Below are 21,928 nucleotides of genomic sequence, written 5' to 3' on the forward strand. Positions count from 1 at the left end.
CCAGAAAGTCTTCATTGATCCATATTATTGCATTGGAGTTTTCAGTAGTACAATAAGAGGTGACTGCTTCAGCTATCAGGCCCCACTCCTGTTGAACCAGGTCCAGTTTAGGTTTGGAAAGCAAATACCAAATCATCAAGTTAAAAATCCTCTTTTTGATTAATCTTTTGCCTAGGCGTGGTTAAGAAGGCCCTGAATTGTCCTGTACCTTTATGTTTATACCCTCAAGGCTGCAAAGAGACCTCCAAGCCTCAATTTTCCGCTGTTTCACTCTCAATACATTCTCACATCACTATTGCAGCTCAGTTAATGTAGTTTGTTTGCAAACTTTTGTTCAAAAGTGGGGTTTTTTTTCCATAAAGTATTAAGTGTTTGTATTTGCAAACAATAAAAAAAACTTAACCTTTTTATTGAGCCGTAGCACAGATCACTGCTGTATAATGATGTGATTTAATTTCGCAATACACAAGCTTGGAAAATCAAGTTAAAAGTTATATTAAAGCAGACATTAATATAAGTGACTGCGTTATGATGTTGCAACAGTGCACAAAGCGACCAATGCTGGTGCTTTAAGGAGTTTCTGATCATTGACACCTAATAATGTGTTTTATAGTTGCCCATCTTCATAGATAAAGAAATACAAATGCTCACTATTGACTTCAATCACTACTACCCAACAACTTTCATGGAGAATGTAGAAAAAGGTGGACAGAGATGTACAAAAAGAATTTTAAAGGCTTTTTGAATTTAGGCCTCATCTCGCTTTTGCAATTGTTGGTCCTTCAGCCAGCCACGGAAAAGACAACAGGCAAAACATACAAAGAGCTCAAGTTAAAACAATGCAAAATGTCTGCTGGAGTCTCTAAGCTTCTCACGCCGTTCTTGGATATCAGATTTTTTACATTTCTCTCTTTAGGTGGTGACCTATGCTCCTTTTGCTGCCCAGGCCCAGTTTTCAACCTGCTACACTGCCCATCGCATAATTCCTGTTGGGTTAAGTGCTGTTGTCTTTCTGAAGGACTAATTTACATGCATATAATCCTTGTATCTGTGTAGGTAAATGCAAATAGACATAAACACAGTACCATGAATTCCACATAAGCCCGAATGTGAAGCTAACATTGTTTGTGATTATAATTCAAAATTAATTCATAACCTAATTTTAAAGTTTAGAAAATTAATGACTGCAATGAAACCAGGATTGTTAGCTTTAAGATATTATCCTATTTTGCTTGAGCGTGCCTCTAACTGCAACATGGAAGATTACTGTAGAAACTAAAAGATGGTGTTAAATGCTTCACTTAATTCTTGTAGCTCACGCAAACATCAAAAAGAATGTCAAATGTACTCATTTAATTATCTCTGGCTTTTTTTACATGTTTATTTACATGGAAACTAGTATTTTACCCCCATCAAAAAAAAAATCACATTTAACACAATGCAAAAATAATTACCAGGATCCACATACAGGAGTTAATTTATACTGAGCAATAAATCATCTGTTTCAATCCATTTCCTAACCAAAGTTAGAAAATGAACTATTCTTATCTATTTAATTGTATAAATATAATACTTGAAACTCAACACCAAAGACATAGTTGCCTCAAGTCACCAAGTTAATATGACCTGTTATTACTTTTTGTGTCTTTATTTTAAGTGAACGGATGATGCAATCGCAACAGCAGAAGTTAAAGTTGCTGAAAAACTAAATTGTTCACTTGCCTTTGTTTTCATTGAATGTATGATGTAATTATGATAGAAGACAGCCAACAGCCAAAGTTGCTGAAGAACAAAAATGTTCTGAAAATTGCATAACAGATTAGATTAAAAAAAAAAAAAAAGAGGCTGGGGAACCAAAATAAAATTTTATGGTATGATGCTCAGTTCTCAGTTTTAAAAGAACACTATGAGACCACTGCAGAGTTCAAAGGAGGACAAAGAAACAGATGGACACAAAGAGGAACAAAGAGAGACGGGGGTGATGAGGTGAGTTATGCCCTTTTCAGTTCAGAGACAGAAGCTCTGATAAAAAGAAGTCACTTAACAGAAAAAGCAAAGAAAGCAGGCTGCAATAAAACAAACACTCCCCACGGGGACAAAAAAAAATTATATCCTCTTGGCATGCCATCTGCATACTACTACCCAAGGCATGAAGGAGTAGAAAAAATACACATTTTGACATGTATATTAGTGAAGGATCTTTTTTTTAGGCTGGAAGCAAATACTGACACATTATTCCTATACCGCTGCACTAGAAAAACTGGCATCGGGAAAAGTCAGACGATACATGCAGCAATGCATGATGGTAAAAACACAAGTCTGTATGTGAAAGCATGTAAGAGAAAAAAGTATTGACATTTTTGACTGGCAATCTTAATCTCTAAATTGTCTGTGTGCACCAACTCATTTAAATTTGAATAGAGTACAATGCACACAAAGCACAATTTGCATTTTCAGGAAAACAAAAATTAAAAACCTTACCATTAGATTTGTTGCTAACCTACTAAGCACTGATAGAACTGAATGTATCTGCAACTGCTGTTTATGAAAAGTTCAGACACCCGGTGAAATGCAAACAAACTACAATGTAATTTTTTGCAAGTTGTTTAAACCATATTCTTAATAGAAACTTAAATCCCTATATTTGATCCCAGCAACACTTTTCACACAGCATAGATCTTTTATTAGCATGGACTTACAACATTACACTTTTATAACAGAATCAAGGGTAAAGATGGTCAGTAAGAAGTAAAATCAGAGGTGTAATATACATATTTACATGATATAAAGGTGATATCAATGATATAGCAATGCCATGTGTCATGTTCTATAGTACACGACAATGACACTAACCAAGACACATCTAAGAGCGAGAGCTGTGTTTCAGCCTCCAATAAAAACTTAGTAAAAAGGGAACTACTTCATCAGCCTCCAACAGAGCACAGCGCTTTGCAAATTACTCCATATGACAGGAAGAGCAAATGTGGATGGAGATTACAGATTTGGTTACATGATGGAAAAGCAGGGCTTTAAGCAACTGGTTAAAAAGTTCAACCAAAGCTACAAAATCATAGGCAGAAAATATTTCTCAGTTTTATGATGTGACAATATTGTGCATTCTCCTAACAAGTTAATTACTTTAGTCATTGTGGAAGTGTTAAGCAGTTATACATTTACTTAAAATTTCCAGGGAAAACATGACCTAGGCTACTTTTGTTCTCATATTTGACTATGCTGCATCACCACTGTCATGTAATGGAGCCATTATGCAGCTTTCGATTTTTGTAACCTTGCACTATGGCTGCCACAGCTAGGTGGAAGACACGAGTGTACGATCATGTTTTTACTACCATTTTATTGATATCAGAAACATACAGACAGCCGAAGGGAGATAATGGAACAGTTTGAAAACTTTGCAAAAAACACTCAAAGTCTTGGTTTCTAGTTTTGATTACTTCTATCAGCACTTATGTTGCGATATTATCCGAGTGGTGACACCTAGCGTTCAAGAGAATACCGTAGCAGCTTCCTGCGCCTTATTAGCAGGTATAAATACAAGTGACTGTGAAACGAGGTTGCGCTGACCGATAAAAAAAATAACACTGTTCAGTATTTTTTTCCTATATCATCAGAAATATCACTGCTGCGAATTTCCTTCAAATATCTGATGTCATTTTGAGGCTATTGCATCCACCCATAAAAGACTCAATGAGACAGTCCAACTTAGGATCATAGGCTGGATGCTGTTCCAACTTAATTTTTATAATTTATACCAATACAGCCTGAATCTGCTGCCCACACATGAGAAGCTAAATGCAGCAGCATGTATATTACATCTGAAGGCATGCGGACCTTGTGTTGATGTATTTTCTTCAGTTCCCTACACTGATGCTGATTTTAATGACAGTAACTGTGGATGATGAAGGGAGCCTTTTTCGCTTGTCCCAAACTGGATAAACCTGTATAAATCTTACACGTTAACAACTGAACAATAAAGTCTTCAAACTAGGTCAAAGCACAGATGCACCCAGGGACAACATTTTGAATGAAAGCATGCATGCATGGTATTTCTGTATATAAATGTTCAATGCTCTGCTTCCCACACGTTCTAAAAGCTTTCAAAACAGCAGTAAAGCAAAAGAAAATTCTTCTTTGTGGAATTGTTTCATAAACCTTTAGGTAATATTAGTCGTATGTTAAGCTGACAATGAAATGAAACAGACATAAAACAAATATTTTTCAGTTAAAATAAAGGAGGGCGCAACGCACAGTTGCTCGTGTCAGGATATGGAACAGATATTGTTCAAGAAAAGCATCATTTCTGCTCACGCTGGCCAATAATTTGGGCTACATATTAGAACCGTTTCTCTTATGAAATCCCAGGCTGTGTAAAAGACAGCTACAGATCCTTTACTTCCAAATAACTTCATCCAAACTCTGACCCATTTCAGCAGTTAAATCAGAAGCCTGCCGTGCATTTTAAAAGCTTATAGCACAAGCAATTTAGGCATTTGTGAATCTGGGTGAGGGCACAGCTGTACTCAGACTGAATGTGAGAATTGTAACATTGTGGAATTCAACTACAGATTCTGTTTCCATTAAAACCTTATGCAAAAAAACATTAAAAAAAAACAAATAGGATGTAACAGAAACTCACCTCTCTTAGATTTTGCTTGTCTCACTCGCCAAACTGTCTTGTGGATCTCAAAGTTGTAATTCGCAGGCAGGGCTTTGATTGCCTCCTGTAACTCAGGGTCTTGGAGGATTTCATTTGGAATTTGATTGGCTACCCGCCGTGGTCCTCGAGCTAAAAAGAGAAAGTTAAATTATTGACCTGTTAGCAATGCGGTGAACACAGTCTGAAGCATATATAATGTACCTAGGTCTGTATAGAAAGTTCACTAAAGTTATCACAAAACTAGACTTTAAGTGAAGCAATACGCCAGTTTTTGCCTTAAAAAGAAACTACAGGAGTCCGTCTCTACAGAGTATTTTTAATAAAAGCAATTCAACACAGCAGGAAACATGCCCTTCTCAAAAACTTTATTAAAAGTGTTGCTGACAGTAATTAAAATGTGCATATCTTAAATCTGATATCATATCTTTGTCCTGTTTTCTATTACATGGAGTATTTTAATTATTTTCAAATCATTGCATTTAGAATTTATTTTAATTTAAAACAGTGCTTTAACCTCCAAGCACCTGGCGTCCACATATGTGGACATCACATTTTGGGTTATTTAGATCAAAATACTCAATTTTACACTACAAGGGCCTTACTCCACTTACGAGGACATTTTACTGCCACTGTTCTATCGAAATTTTAAACAAATATCCTTATATAGGCCTCTCATTTTTCTCAGAAACAAAAGTAAGGTTAAAAAAAAAATCTGGTAATTCTTTGTTTTTACATTCATCGGGTGCCAATATGCCCAAATATCAAAGAGAAATTAAAAATGCATGCTTTGGGAAAGTTTGGGTCTTAGGAGGTTAAAGAAGTTGCATTATGTGCTCTCTTATGTTTGGAATTTTTCAGTTTAGTTTTCTATTACTCATTGAACTTGCAGAAACACTGAAAACTGGGGAAGTTTAGAGCCGAATTACAGTCACAATGTCCAGTATCATCCGAAAGTTTTGAGCTGCCCTTCGCCTTCTTATAGTTTCTAGGAAAGTGTGACATTGGTGCAGCAATTTGTTTAAAATGTGCAAACATTTTTTAATAAATAGCTAATAGCAAAGGCCCTAATAACAGAATTTAAAATATCTGTTATGTATAGACACAACACTGGCTCATCTCTTGAGTTTGGTGACCTTTTCATGCTTGAATGATTCAGAGGTCTGTGTTAAGTGGCTAAACAAAAGAGAGAAAAAACATTCCTCTGAAAATCGACAGAGACAATGAATAAGCGAACAATGTCCTAAACAAAAACTTTGAAAGACCTTCAAAAAAACCTGGAGAACTATTGCTCAAGTCCACTTTAAAAAAATTACAAAAAAATATGGCTCCCTTACAGCAAAAACATAAAGAAATGATCACTGGCTCAAGACATACAACATTACCATATAATTATTCAACTTTGACACTGACTATTACTTGTCCTTATACTAAAGAACACTTTATTTTCCTAAATTTTTTAACAATAGATTTGACATTGAGTTAGAAATGTGGCATATTTAAAAAAAATGAAAAAACCTTTTGCCTTAAAGTGATGAATTAGCTTTTTTTCCCATTCTGTAGGAACATTTTCCTGACGTGCAATAGGCCAACTTATCTTCTTGAAGATAAAGGTCACAGCAAATCAATACAAAGCTACTCTGAGTGATCACCTTAGTGCTAGGATGAAACAGCTCTAAAATTTGTGCAGTCATGCATCAACTTTTCATTTAAATCTGTCGTTTCAAGAAGAGGCAATTTCTTCTTGGCAAGATGAGGGACAAAACTTTTAAGGAAACACAACTTGATAACATCTAACCAAGTCAAGAACACTCTGAAAGAAGTAGGCGTACCATTGTCAAGGCCTACAAACACAAGGTGGAAACCGCTGGTTACAATAAAGAGCAGGGAGGCCAGATTAGACTTTTCCAGAAAACATCTAAAAGAGTCTTTACAATTCTGAAAATAATATGTTGTTCAAATGAAACCAAGACAAACTTATACCAGAATGATGGAAAAAGAAAAATATAAAGGAGAGAAACTGTTTGGATGAGGATGAATTTTGAAGTGTATACTCCCTGCTCAGTATTAGCCAAATGGTATTGTGACATTTGTGCTTCAGTCACAGAAAAGAATTATGAGGGCCGGATTTACAGTAGTTCCACTTTCCAGCTGGAAGAACATATTGAGTGGATAGGAGTAACTCTTGTCAATGTGACAGGCATTTCATTTAACTGAAGCAGTCCTTCACACCCTTTAGTTTACCTCATGACACTTTCCATTGAGGACAGAGAAAAGTGAACAGTACCTAGGAGACATGAAGAATGGGAGTCGAGTTTTCTGGCCTATTCATTCGCAACCATGATTCTAAATACTTCCAGCTGGCAGTAGACCAAACATAGCGGGTGCTGGAAGTTCAGCTTGTGTTGGACAAAGGCGAGGACATCCAAAAACTTGCTGCCGTATTTCTATCCTTATTTAAGAGACCTTTCACTAGTCACACAAGTGCGACCAGTACAAATCCGGACAGCTGACCCGAACATTTAACTATCTACATTTATTTCTATGGGTAAAATCTGATACCATGTGGTCTAAGGAGCTTGGGAAGAAAAGCGTCTGGACTTCTTTAAGTTGCTTGAAGACGTTTCACCTCTCATCCGAGAAGCTTCTTCAGTTCTGAAGGTGAAACGTCAGAAGTCCAGACGCTTTTCTTTCCAAACTCCTTAGACTACGATGACCTGGATGACTGAGAACCTTCACAGACTGATACCGTGTGCAGCACCTATAAACCCAACGCATTACAAGGCATCAGAGAAATTTCTATATCTGAAATGTTTCTCTGCAGACACTCCGCAGCGATCTCAGGAAGTCACATCGACAAGTGTGAACGTGGATGGGATGCTTAGTGTTAATATACAAATGCTTTACCACGTAAATGTATAATGAACACCTCTTTTATCTACTTAACGTTATACAAGCTGGACGCGCTACTCACTTTCTTGTTTGTACTATAGCCATATCTGTTTTCGTTGCGGAAACCGCATGTCTACAAAACACTCACACGAAACAGAATTTCTTCTATATGAATTAATTTACAGACGAAATTAATGTTACCTGGGGGCTTTTTGGCAGGAACAAGTTGCACTTCACTCGAGGGCGCAGCCATCTTTCTTTTCCTCCAAAACACACACACACACACGTGTGAGGAACAGAAAGGCGAAACCAATCGATTACAGAGAACAATGAGGAGAAGCGGAGCACCGATGCAACCGATTTAGCTGATCGGGACAAGAAGACAGGGTGACCAGACTTAATTGACCTGAAAACTTGTGTATAAAACTTTTCTATACTGCAGGTTAAACAGCAATAGCAAAGAGCAAGAGCCAATACTCGGAGTGGGAATAAAATCTAATGAAATAGAACTAATTTTATGGTCTATAACCTATTTCATAATAATAATAATAATAATAATAATAATAATAATAATAATAATAATAACACAATAGAAGAAAATATACAATAGAAAATATAAATAGATCATATAGATATAATATAAATAAATAGAAAATAAATACAAGGCACAAAAAAATACTCAAAGAAAATTATTTCAATATCTCAGCTCCAAACTGCTTTAAACTGACATTTAAAATTAAATAAAACCACGCATATGATTATAATCTGTGAGTACTTCGTGCACGTGTGTGTATATGTGTGTGCGTGAGAGTGAGAGAGGGGGGGTGGGGGATCGGTCTGTTATCTATAATATATACAGTTGGGTGGATGAATTTCTTTAGCAAATGAGTTTCTTTTATAGCACATCACCTGGTTTTCCTGACATTTTGTATGCTGATTAAGATTATTGTCGGAGATTGAAGTTTTTGTTGTTGTTTTGGTTTTTTTTCTCTCCTTATGTCATTTCATATGTTTTACGAAGCCCGCTGGTGTCAGGGAGCAGTGTGTCTGACAGGGGCAGAGGCACTGAGAGCGATGGAGCAGTGTGCTGCCCGGTGGAGGGAGGCTGAGGCGGTAACATACTTCTCCCTCCTTGAGCGCATCAGCAAGCCCTGAACCATAGGTAGAAAGCAGAGAGAGAGAGGGAGGGAGAGAGAGATATTCACAGACAAGATCACAGAAATGTAATAATTACGAGGGGAGAGCGGAAAAGTGGGGGATTTTAAGAAAAGCGACGCCATCAAAGTCTACACTATTAAGGAGGATTTGAAGAGTCTACGTTTATAGGCTAATCCGACATCAGAGGCGAAATGTGAATCCAAATAACTTATGTTAATTAGAGATTTTAAATATGGTGAGATTTGAACGGCACCGAAGCACCGAGAGAAGAATTTGAGATTGGCCACTTGAATTGAAATATCTGTGGGGGGTTTTTAATCGGAGTCTTCCTGTGATCACCGTCGACTTGCCCCCCAGAACTGATTTGAAGCTTGCACGGTGATTCGGGTTTGAAAGGAGTTGGCTGTAAGGGGCTGTGTCGGACTGTACTGAGCGTTTGCGGTCATCACTCACATTGGAGTTAACATTATTTCGGACAGAGGGGGGACGCTTTTAGTTGGTCTGCTTTCCCGGTGATTTTTGCCTCATTTCCAGATCTGCCAGACTTTATGAAAAAGAAAACTGTTGTTTGTTAATATTTGTCAATCCCGCGGCAGCCATCCTGCAACTACAACTCAATACAGTGGATCGCAAGAAAATCCAGAGGAGTGACAGCTAACACTCGCACGACGAGCCACGAAAGCTGTGGATCAACTTCAAAACTAAAAGGCACAAGTTCCAAGTCTGGAATATAAGAATAGATGATTCTCAGAGGACATAAGACGAAAAACACCTAGGCCTGCAAAAATGTTCAAAAGGGGTGAGTAAGTCTCAACTTTTGCCCCCCAAAATTAAGTCGTATTTTAACCACGACGAAGTCTGCTTTGTCGTAATGCCCCACGGTACGTGGATCTACAGCGTGCACTTTTTAGCGTTATGAAACAGATGTTTAAATATGACACAATCATAATGCACCACACTGCCCCGCAGATGTATTATTACAGCCGATGCGCCATTCTAAGCGCATCTTTAATTTGCAAAACACGCACTGAAGGTTTCTGGCAATGAAATATTCATCTGTGTAAGGATACACGGGGACGAGTGTGTGATATTAATACAGCTGATGCCGCACTGCAGTTTATGAGTTGTACCCGGGTCACAGGGCTATCTCTCCGAGCACTTCCCTCGGTTGAAGGATTATTATTTTGCTCTGTGTCAGTACATTTAGATGTGATGGATCAAATCGTAGTTCACAAGGTTATTCTCCGCTGGCTACACACTATATGAGCACTCAAGACCTTTGGCACTTAATATAAAAAGGAAGAGCTCCTGAAACTTTTAATATCGAGATCCCCCCCGGTAGATAGCTATCGTGCACTCTTGCTTTGTCCCTATCTTTGCTCCAAGGAATGGTTTCTTTCATTCAATGCTTCAACTGACCAATCAGCTGTATAGCTGTCTGCACTAGATGTGTAACAGTAGGGAGACTAAAACCTCTAATGAGAATGGATTAGAGCACTATGCTCCCACTGTGCTTTTATTGAGGGAGTGGAATAGTGAAATTAAACTGTTTCTCATTTTGCTGTGGCCCCTGGAGACCCTTTAGGGACCCCTGGAGACCTCTAGTCTCCACTTTTCCAGCCACTGCATTAGGATTTACTTTTCTCTGACTTTGCCATGGCATACAGCAAATGGCTTGTGTTGTATTTTTAGCTATTTGTTCTGTCTTGTGATAAACTGTCTGTTTAGAGGGTTTGTTTCTGTCATGTTCCTCCAGGGCAGAGAAAAACAACATGTTTTTTTAGCTGTCATCAGATCGATTATTGCTGTTCCAGCAGTTGAGATGAAACACGCTGTGTTTATAGCTGCTTATAGCTCTGAGAAGAGGTTTAATGTCTAAGCTTGTATCCTGACAGTTTCTCATAACTGATGTGGCTGCACACGAAATAGACAGTTCATTCACAGCTTTTATGAGAAGTGTTACAGCTGGATATCTGGGAGAACTGGCGTGAGTCATGATGTAGGTTCTACAAGAAGCTCTTTTCCAGAAGAGAGTTTAACACATGCACAAATATGTCTCTCTCTGTTCTAACTAACAAGCACGCTGGTAAGTGCCGAAGTAATAACATGTAATTATAACGAGCAGATTCTCAACGAGAAGATTCCCCAGAGCACGCATTCATTTTTTTTCTCTTTCAGTGTATATGGCAAGGGTTAAATTAAGAACTGAACTGTACAGAGGTGATTGGCCTCTGAGGATTTGGTACTCATCCTACATTGTCACTTGTGAATCAGCTGTCCAGCCACTGCACAGTGGCGGACAGAAAATCACTTAATTCAAAACAAATGACTTGCCAACATGTCTGGGTCTACAATAGTGAAGCAGAGATGCGTCAGCTTTGGCAGGAACACTGCAGAAGTTCTGTGGTGAATTTGAATTTTTTAACCTAAAATAACACATTCCAGGGAGCCTGTCTGATGCACCGGGCACAGCATTTACTGTTAGACACCCACCATTCACGTACACATAGAAGGAAAACATCTTAGCTGACCCATGTTGAGAGCACACCTCAGGATGACTCCATATTGTAGTTTGCTGTGGCTAATTACCATCTTAATGGAATGGGCACTTAGAATTTACAATGTTGATCTCTTAAGCTTCAGGCAATGATTTTGTACAGGTTGTTTATTGTTGCAGTGAGGTAATATTTGTTTGGCTGTGCCCATACAAACAACAAACATGTCTGAAAATGTGCAGGTGTTATAGTGTATATTCAACTGAGACAACACGGTCCACATATCTTTGTTTGACTGATGTTTATGATTCTGCTTTGTGTCTTTTCTGTGACTTCGAACAACTTAGAGCAGCTATGAGGTTGAGTCTGTATCTGGGTTCAGTACGTGTCTGCTTTTACGTAGCCATGCAATACATGTCACTCCATCTCTGTCTTGACTCTTCTGTCTTTCTCACTTGCACCGTCTTTCTTTTTCTTAAAACCAGTCAGCCATAGAGTGGACACAAGGGATGATCTGTCAGAACAGCTCTGAGATGGAAAGGACAAGATGTCCACTGAATATACCATGCCGCGGCATGCTGTAATTGCTGCTACATGTTATTCAGGATTATTGGAAGAGGCTCAGCTTAGGCTTTTTGAACTTGGGCATATAACAAATGATCCATGCAGACAGGCATAGAAAGGCATGCAACTTATGTACTTGCTGACTTACTTGTGGAATTATTTTTTTAAAAAAATCTACTCGCTGTAAAAGATAAAGATGCACATACCCTTGTCCTTTCATAATTACACAGATAGATTTGTTTATGCTGCTTTAGCCCATTCATGATGCAGACCTGTATTTCATAGATTATTTCACTTCAGTAAGCAGTCATAAGTTTCTGCTCATTTTGAAGTAGTATAAAAATCAATTTTCAATGGCTTGAACATTGTTGAGAATATCACAGGCAACATGAAATCACCTTTATTAATTAATCACGCACGTTAATTTTGCACTGTCATGCTATTTCACACAGGGAACTAGATGGATGTGTTTTTTTCTTTTTCTTTTTTAAACTGGTTATCTATGGCCAGGAAACATAAACAAAAAGGCTCTGTTAATCCCCAGTGCTTGAAAGACAAAATTCAAATAGCAACAAGAATGCATTATCACATGACAGGTTTGATGCTTTAGAGCATGAATTCTGCAAAACTCTGCCTGCATATGAACAGGGAGAGATCAGTGCAGGCAATATGTATGGATAAATAAGATATTGACATACTTCCCATTTTATTATGGAAAAAAATGAAAGCAGTCTTTTAAAAGCAAAAGAAAAGGGTGTCTCATTCACTTTCAGCATGCACTGATAATGCAAAACATAAGTGGGGCGACCATGGCTCAGGGGGTTGGGAAGCGTATCTGTAACTGGAAGGTCGCCGGTTCGATTCCCGGGTTCTCTGTCCTGGTCGTTGTGTCCTTGGGCAAGACACTTTACCCTACCGCCTACTGGTGTTGGCCAGAGGGGCCGATGGCGCGATATGGTAGCCTCGCTTCTGCCAGTCTGCCCCAAGGCAGCTGTGGCTACAACCATAGCTTGCCTCCACCAGTGTGTGAATGCGAGAGTGAATGAATAGTGGAATTGTAAAGTGCTATATAAATCCAATCCCTCATTATTATAAGCGTATATAACTTAAAACAGAGCTTGTTTATAGTTTCTAGGAGTAGCTCTTCATCCTGTACTGAAAAGAGCCACCTACAAACTTTGTCGTGCTTTGAAAACTGCTATGCTTTGGCTGTAATGAAGAAGAAAAACATGCAAAATCACTGATAAATATGATCACTGTAATAAGTCTGAGGCAGCAGTCATTTACCAAAAACGTATTAGAGAAACACAGAAAACACAGAAAAAATGTCTTCAAAATCTCCTACTTATGTGTTTACACAGAACACCAATCCCCTCCAGACACCTCCCATTAGATTGCTTCCACCATTATTCCCATTTAGTATTGCACAAGTTTCCACAAAGTGACATCCTTTTCCCATTAAAATATTCCCAGAGCAACGTTTGCTTCCCCGAAAGCTTCGTAATTTGCACAAGGAGTTGTTTTTCAGAGCAAAACACTCGGGTCAGCATGTACTTGGTTCAGCTTGTCGTTTGGACAGGTTTAACACATCTGATCTTTTCCTGCTGTTCACCTACTACATTTTGTTGCATCTGTCTCTCCCATAGTTTAGCCCAGCACACATAATAGCAAACTGCATGAGGAGTGGATTATGTGTTTCCTTGGAAATTCTATAGCATAAGCAGCACAAGTTTTAACTCACTGATACCTTATCTTTACGCTAATAATTCATGTTCTAAATCTAAAACAGGATTTTCACTGTCTCCCGAAAACAGCTCTACATGTGTGCACAAACACACTTGCAAACACTGAAAGTATGGTAAGGTTTCCTTTTTTGTGTCAGGCTTTCAAGATAAGACTACTTAGGAAATGCATTTGCACTGACTTCATTTAACATGATGAGCTTCTTTTTTTAAAAAATAGAATTTAGCTCAAAAAGAACAAAGGGAACTGGAAGAACACCACAGTGCATGGAGGCTTTACGCTGGTGAGGACATGCATTCACATCAGCAATTATATGAATAGTAATTAAATGAACATTTGAACATGGTAAACTCATAATTGAAAACAACAACAGCACAGTGTCCTCTTTAATCTCCCAACTACAGTGATTGACAATATATAGAGGGATAATTGCCTTTTTGATATGCTGTAGCATTTAGTAATCATATTTGGAAAATCAGCTGCAACTACAAGCACCGACTTTAAAGTAGCACATGGCTCATGTTATTTTCAGCTCTACCTAGCTGGGCTGGAGGATTTGCTATTAATGATTGCAGCACAATGAATATAGTGTAAGGGGAACACCTGTGGCCTCCGCTCTTTAGCTTTCCAGCTCTGCTCACTTATGCAGGTTGTATCTTGTGGACCTGTGTCAGTGGAATCAGAAATGCTCTTTAGCCACAGCTCCAATAATGCCCTCCACAATATCAAATAACCACAGATGTCAAGGGGCTACTCTTTTTTTTCTTTTGGCAGGAATTTTTTTAACCAGAGCCTGGTATGACTCATAGACATCAAGTGCTATGCTGTTGATCATAAAGCAAAACATTAAAGGAAAAAGATGTCTTCTTGGCTTTTCCTGAATAAGAAACATGGGTTGTGCCCTTATCCATCACAAGTGATTTGAAATGTTTGCTCAGAAATGCCCATCCGTCATTGCTGCAAAAATGCAACCATCCTCAAGACTCAAAGATAGTTGAGAATAGATTCCTTGCTCACATTATCACCTTCCTAATCCGCTCACAGTGTCAGCCTTTTGCTATCACTCCTTGTCAGCTCTGCATTGTTGTACTTTTCAGCGTGACTTGTGTTTCTGTGCGGGTGTGAGGCAGTGCGGACTGATGTCTGAGGGTTTGGAGGAGAGCAGGTTTGAGAGAAGTGAAGAGGATAATGTAGAGAGGAGCAAAAATATAAACCTCAAACTGATCCTCTAAGTCTTTTCTAAGCTGCCTGAAAAATAGAAAGCAAATCTGAGCGGAGGACGACATTTCTGGTTCTCTCTGACAGTTGTTTAAGGGTGTAAATTTTAAGACCTTCTACACATCTGTTTAAACTCGCAGGGTAATCAAAACATGAAGTAGATGCGTGAAAATGAAATAAACCGGGAGCAACTTATTTTTGTGCCGTTTTGCATAAGCTTTGGTGCACGCTATGAAGGCAACGAAGAAAAAAAATCAATAAAATGGCCCATTGGTAGTCTTAAGACCTATTCTAGAAAACACAGAGTCTAGGGTAATTGACAGAGGAACATTACCAATTATTGGATAACTGAGTCACATTTATTATCCTGCCACAGTGCACCTCTGCATTCCAAATATCTGATTTAGCCAAAGGAGACTGCTCAAACCCAAAAGCCATTTATTTAGTGCCCAATACTCAGGAGTGCTTCCAAAAAAAGAGTCTGGCACGTGACATCTAACAGAAGATGGCAAATAATTAACAAGTGTTTATGTGTGTGTGTGTAGGTGCTGTGCCTGTTAAAGAATACAGCACTCGCTGGTGTGCATGACACTTCTTTGCTATGAATTGTTGTTGTTGTTGTTTTTTTCTGGGAGCCATTTCACACTTCCCTGTCAACCATTTCACATTGAATTAGGTCATGAGGGCTCTGAGTTCAGAAGTGGATGCTGTGCTCTTACGCAGCTGAGAACTCTCTTATTAATGCGGTCTGAAGCGACATCTGAACGATTAACTCCGCGCAACATTTTGAATATGAGTCAAAATTACAGAGTGTGCAAAAAAAGTCTGTCCATCTCTGTTTGCCCTTTAAAAAGTCACCTGATTCTTGTGTGAACGCCATTTCCTCACTCTTTGTGGTGGAAATGAGATGCAAGGTTGGTCATTAGCGGATGATAATGAGGTGAAAGAGACAAACAACCTAAGCCCTGTTGGTTTTTCTAATATTAATAATTAATTTGTGATTAAGTGGCTAATTGGAGTTTAAAGGTCAATGTCGTCGAGAATGCCATGGATCTTCGAAGACAGGAGGGAGGTGGGGGAGAGACAGAGGGAGACAGTCCAAGAGACTGTTGACAGTAATCCCAGGTGCTCTCCTGTTACTGTGACAGCTCTCCCCCTTCCTGAGCTATCATCCCCAGGCGACATTGCCTTTGTGTGCTGAGGACAGCAATTCAGTTACACCAGCACCTGGGCATCTGCCCTTTTGCCATTGAGAGTTAGCAAGTTCTCAAAATGGAGTGGCATATCATCAAGACACAGCAGAGGTTAACAAGAGGGGAGAGGGGGATGTCTATCTCACATGTTCGTTCTTCTTATCGGAAGGGGAACATATTTGTGTATAGATTAGAAACTATACGTTGTAAATGGTCCATTAAGTGTTTGTAACATTGGCTTGTAGGTGAGCTCAGTATAATAAGCCTGTGGGGCGATCGTGGCTCAAGAGTTGGGAGTTTGCCTTGTAATCAGTTCAAGCCCCGGCTCTCGGTCGTTGTGTGCTTGGGCAAGACACTTCACCTGTTGTCTACTGGTGGTGGTCAGAGGGCCGGGTGGCGCCAGTGTCCGGCAGCCTCGCCTCTGTCAGTGCGCCCCAGGGTGGCTGTAGCTACATTGTGGCTACAATGTAGTTTGCCATCACCAGTGTGTGAGTGTGTGTGTGAATGGGTGGATGACTGGTTGTGTAAAGCGCTTTGGGGTCCTTAGGGACTAGAAAAGCGCTATACAAATAAAGGCCAATAAAGCTACCTTGAGCAGGTCCTTTCTGATCGCCAGTCGGTTGCAGAGCTTCTTGTGTTACATAAAATAATCTAATTCCTGGCATTGATTTATCACGCTTATTATGCCTCAGATTATTCTCACACTCCATCCATATCACCGTCAGAACTCATTTGTTTCAAGGTGCTTGACGTAAATACAATGGCTAATTCAGTTTCCCGAGTATGCAGGTTTGAAGATGCTTCCACATAAAAGTTCTGGCAACTAGGGAAAATTAAAACACTCAAAAGGGAATGAGATGAGGACAGTAACAACCATCATCTTTTCATTTTTCTCCTTCTGCCTCCCGTCTCTGGCCCAGTAGCCATCTCCTGTAGATGTGGCCTGCTCATCGCTGGCATTAATGAGGCAGGTTACTGTCACAGTCACATCTGAGCTTAGTGCTTGTAATATCTGCCATGTCTGTGTTCTGGCTAATGTTATCTATGCTCGTAGGCCTGTCATGACTTTTAAGAACAGTCAGGGTTCAGGTAATTGCTGCAACGAATTAATTCAGGCCTGAAATGTGAATTCACACTGTGGCCTACAACTGCAGCACCACTTAAAGAACAGTCTCACGCTATCCAGTCACAGGATAATTTGGCTAATTATGGCTAATCTTGAAAGAAACTTAGCTTGAACCTTTATTTTGATTTATCTACTTTCAAAAATTGGTATATATTTGACTCTTATTTGAAAGCACCATTTTCTTTTATTAAATATTTCAAGAGTGAATTGATGTGATACAGCCTGGTACAAGATGTTGTCTCATATAATCGCTTGAGGGGGACAAGAGGATTTACTATAGAATCCAAAAAATAGTTGAATAGGGAAATGTGCGAGCATTATTTAAAAGGCAGGACTGAGAGACAGATGGAGTTGTAGTAATTACAGAATATAGGCCAAGGTCTTTTCTACAATCGCACATCTTTTTATATGCAAATCCCTGACAATTGTCTTAGAATGGTCTTAAATTCAGTCATTTACAGCAGCATAACCATGTTTTGACCTTATTAAGGCTCATAGAAAGGGGATAAGAAAGGATTGGAATTACCAGATTCAATTTACCCTCCATTTTTTTTCATATCTGGCTAAATCTGAGTCAAAAATGTCCTACTGCTTTTGCAGCAACCTTACTCAAATTGAAATCTATTTCTGGTGCAGAAAGGACCTCTCTTATGCTCCCTCCTTATGTACTGGAGTCCTTGACATTTGTCGGCTTTCCTTCCCTAACAAACACTGTTCTTCTGAATTGGCCCTCACTCATAGAAATCACTGAAGCCAAAAAGTGCTTGCATCATAAACACTGGGCATCAAACTCACAATAGAGGAGCAAGGTGCCGTTTTGTGTGGCAGAGATAAGCGTTTTAATTATTCAAGTATTTGGTAAAGAGTATAGAGGACTAGCTAGATTTAAACGACACGCTGAGGTGGTTTGTGACACATAATGCATGCGGCGAATGCTTATAACATGTTAGTATTGTACTGCATTGCAACTCCAGCCTGCTTAACTGTTGTTGCTGCACCTTTTTTTTGGCAGAGGTGTGGCTGGGAAGACTGTACTTCAGGATGGGGGAGTTGAAAGAGTACGGAGGACTTGTGAAATTGGGAGCAGGTTGTTTTACATTCCAATCACCTTGATCCTGCTGGAATTCAGTTGTGCATTTTAATGAAGCAGTTTCCTTTGCCTTTCTGTTTAAGATGAAACTGATTTGAAACAAGCTGCTCTTGAAACATCTCTTTGCTGACCATCATTTTGACACATCAAAGGGACAAATATCACAACATTGCGTTCTAAAAGCAAAGGCCATTTGTATAAAAACACTTTCAGATACGGATTTTTCTTTCTTTCTTTCTTTGTTTTTTGTTTTTTTTTGCCTGGGCAGCGCAGAAGCATATTTTCTGTTGGGATTATAATGGTAAGCAAAGGGGGAAAGCTCAGAGCTGTTTTTATGAGGTTTCCACCCATCTGCTGTGGTTGGCAAGGGACCTTGAAGAGAAGGCTGCATCCTGCTTTGCCCGCAGTCAAAAAAAGAGAAGAAGCAATAAAAAAAACTGTCAGGCTAATAGAAAGCCACTACCATGTATGCTGTGTCTTGTAGATGCTGCTTCCAGTCAAGGCCTCAATCACACACTGCTCAATTCGCATGGGAGACCCGGGAACACAGAGATGCCACAGTCTGACAGTGAATACTGCAACTGCTGTGCCCCAACACCCCAGTATAACATCACTGTCTAAGCTGTGTGTGCACTTCTGACAGCTCCAGCTCTTGCTAAAACTACAAATCACTTTATTCCCTTGAAGGCCGAGAACAGCCTATAGTTTGCCCTCAGCAATCATGCTAATATGTCCCCAGTCCGAATACACAGACACGCCTGACATTAACGTATTGTTTAGAAATAGAGCGTAATCTAAAGAGTAAATATAGCAGATGTCATCTGCTGCCGGCTCTCCGATGAAACAATAAACAGAACACGCTGGTGGAAAACCGACTTTTTCTGTTGCTGAGCTGGGGTTACATATGATTTATGAACCGCCACTGCGGTAACAATTCTATGTAGGGGGGATTGATAGCGTTTGGTACTAAAACTCCTCGGGCTGGGACATTAACTTAGCAGATTTGTCCCTGTCTTCACAAGCAGAGCCTTGTCAATTATTTAAAAGAGCAAAACAACAGCACAGAAAAGACAGCACTTGGTGTGTGGAGCTCATTTACACATCTCTATTCCCAGAAGTCTGCTCATGCGTTTAGGCCATAATAATTTGGTCTTTCATCCCTATGTGTCTATCTGCTAATTCACACCATTTCCAATGTGGGTCCCTTCGTCCCTTAAAGACGAGGGCATCAAGGGAAAACAAAAAGGTAGTGAGGAGAAGGTAAGAAAAAAAAACTATTATTAAAGACTTGTTTAGTTGCTCACTTCACAGGAGCAGAAAGAGGCAGACAACTTCATTATAGTAAGTGAGCGATCCAGGGCCAAAGAGAGAAGGAGAGAAAGCGCAAAGACAGGCATTAAGGTCCGTCAGGGCTCTAATGGAAGAAGCAGGTTTTTTGTGTCACAGCTGCACTCTCCAATGACGGATGGAGAGGTTAACAGTCACTATGAGTTAGGTAGCCCGGTGCACAACATCCTCAGGAGCTACATGACAGACAAATCCCTCTTAAAGCCAGCCAAACTGACACTTTAGGTTTTAACCCATTGTGATAATAAACTGTAGCCAGGACACATTGCCCTCCATGGCATCTGTTATGCAGCAAAATATGCATTGTTTCAACATTTCTGAGAAATGTCATGCATTGTCTTTAAGAGACCTCAAAATTTACCAAAGCAGTCGAAGGTACGTGCTTATATGCACTGGTAATAAAGCAGATCTCTAACCAAATACATTCACAGGTTGTGTTGCTGTGGGAGAAACAGAAGTTAATAGATTCAATGACATTGTCAAAAAAAGAACAAAAACAGCAGAAAGAACTGATGGGATGGAGATTGGGTAGATGGAGGGAGTAAAGGGGGGGCAGGGGGGATATAGATGCTAAAATGTCTAGGGGATTTTGTGAGCCTAAGATGGTATCATTGACATGAAAAAACAGTTGACCCCTAAAACTGATGCGCATTTCCATGGACCAGGGCACTTGAGACTGTTCTACTGAAGACATTTATTACAAACATATGCTTATATGCAACGCTAGAAACCAGGTAATACACATTCAACCCCATGAACTAAAAAATGCACACTGCTCAAAGACATTGAGATACATGTGTTAAAGTCATATGTAGAATATGTTATAATGGAGCATTTTGATGAGGTGTGTGAAAACCTTTTTTAATTTCAGTCAAAAATTTTCACTTCAAACTTATTTATCTAAGCTCTATTGCCATTCATCTATCCATCCATGCATTTTGTGCCACTTATCCAGGTCCAAGTCATGGGGCAGCAGTCTAAGCAAGGATACCCAGACCACCTTCTCCCCAGCCGCCATCTTTCAGCTAGCCTTTAGATGTTCCAAAATCAGTTTGGGGAATAATTTCTCTTGGATGTTGTGGGCCTCCACCTGGTAGCACAGAAACCAGAAACACCTTACCTGCACAGGAGGTGGAAAGGAGGTGTCCCAGCCAGATGCTCAGGTGTTTGTAGTAGTCTTTCCTCTGAGTTTATCAAATACATGCTGCTCTTATGGTATCACTAAAGCAGCAGAATAGGCACGAGTATGTTCAAAGTTGAGAGAGCTCAGCGCATTTACAACAGCAGCAGTAACTTCATTATTTATAACTATTATTAATTATTGCCAGCACAAAGTCAGACCGGATCAAGCCCTATAAAAGGGGATCAAAGGCAACTATTGGCTTTAGTCTTTAGCGTGAAACGATTAAACTATAGGACAACCTTTTTGTTTATTTTAAATGTTTTTTTAATCAAATCTTCTGTTTTGCATATAGTTTTCTACACTTTTATGAAAACTAAGCACATGTCAAGAATTAGTATACAAATCAATTTAAAGCAAAAAAGAGCCGTCGGAGCATCACCTACTACGGAAGCTTAGAAGCTGTGGATATTACTGTCAGGCAAGGTGTTTCATTTAATTTCGCTTTGGTTATTTTGAGTAAAAAAGTAAAATTTTTAATAATCCACAATTTGATTTGCTTGATGCATTAAGAGACTTCCAAAATGCATTGCCATTATGCATAAACCTCAGGTAGCATTGTAAGAGTGATACCCATAAACAAAGGCAAAATAACTCTTAGTTATTCGACTGGAAAATTAGATTTTGATTTCTTAGGGATCAAAGAACATAAAAAAAATTTCATAATCATCTTAATAATCATTTTCCAATTTTTATTTTTCTACAAGTAAGTTTGCTGCTTTCACGTTCACAAGAAAAATACGTTCATATTAAAGTGATAACTTGAGCAAATAAATAATATATAGAAAGCCACTGAAACTTTTTTAACTGCACTGGATGGATTGATTCATTTCAACCAAGTGAGTGTTGATTATTTGCTTCGTTGTATAAGAATAATAAGGACGTTATGGCACCTGAACTCTACTAATTTGTTTCTTTGATTAACCAGATGCTCACCTTTGCCATCCTCTGGATGTGACCAGAAAACAATGACAATGCTCTTTGTTTTCTATGATTCATTTTGAGACTTATCATAAGGATTTATACACACAATGTTCGTAGCCAAAACAACTACTCTTAACAAGATTAAAAATGCTTTACATACCTTCAGCCCAGTTCTGTCGTTGCCTCTCTTCTTGCGGGCTCTTTCATTATTGCTTTTGTTGGCATACCCGATTTTTATGGCAGTCAACATAAGCTGGCACATCTAGTGTGTCCCTGTGTTTTTAGGCAGCTTTATTGTGCAGCTCTTTCTGCAGTTTGGCTTC

General features: G+C 39.1%; 2 protein-coding genes across 2 annotated transcripts in view; one reads left to right on the forward strand and one right to left on the reverse strand.

Moving 5' to 3' along the window:
* dph1 (diphthamide biosynthesis 1) overlaps positions 1–7,897 on the reverse strand; it is a 68,723-nt gene extending 60,826 nt beyond the window's left edge. Inside the window, exons 1-2 of the mRNA XM_005932012.3 lie at positions 7,769–7,897; positions 4,658–4,807 (exon numbers count right to left, since the gene is read on the reverse strand). Coding sequence (XP_005932074.1) covers positions 4,658–4,807; positions 7,769–7,820 — 202 coding nt within the window. The 5' untranslated portion in view covers positions 7,821–7,897. The remainder of the gene's footprint in view (positions 1–4,657; positions 4,808–7,768) is intronic.
* A 605-nt stretch (positions 7,898–8,502) lies between these two features.
* The window catches only part of rtn4rl1b (reticulon 4 receptor-like 1b), a 152,120-nt gene continuing 138,694 nt past the window's right edge, over positions 8,503–21,928 (forward strand). The window contains exon 1 of the mRNA XM_005932013.3: positions 8,503–9,524. Within this exon, the coding sequence (XP_005932075.1) occupies positions 9,512–9,524 (13 nt within the window). The 5' untranslated portion in view covers positions 8,503–9,511. The remainder of the gene's footprint in view (positions 9,525–21,928) is intronic.

Source organism: Haplochromis burtoni, unplaced genomic scaffold (assembly GCF_018398535.1).
Source record: "Haplochromis burtoni strain Fernald_Lab_line unplaced genomic scaffold, NCSU_Asbu1 Contig_144, whole genome shotgun sequence".
Classification (NCBI taxonomy): domain Eukaryota; kingdom Metazoa; phylum Chordata; class Actinopteri; order Cichliformes; family Cichlidae; genus Haplochromis; species Haplochromis burtoni.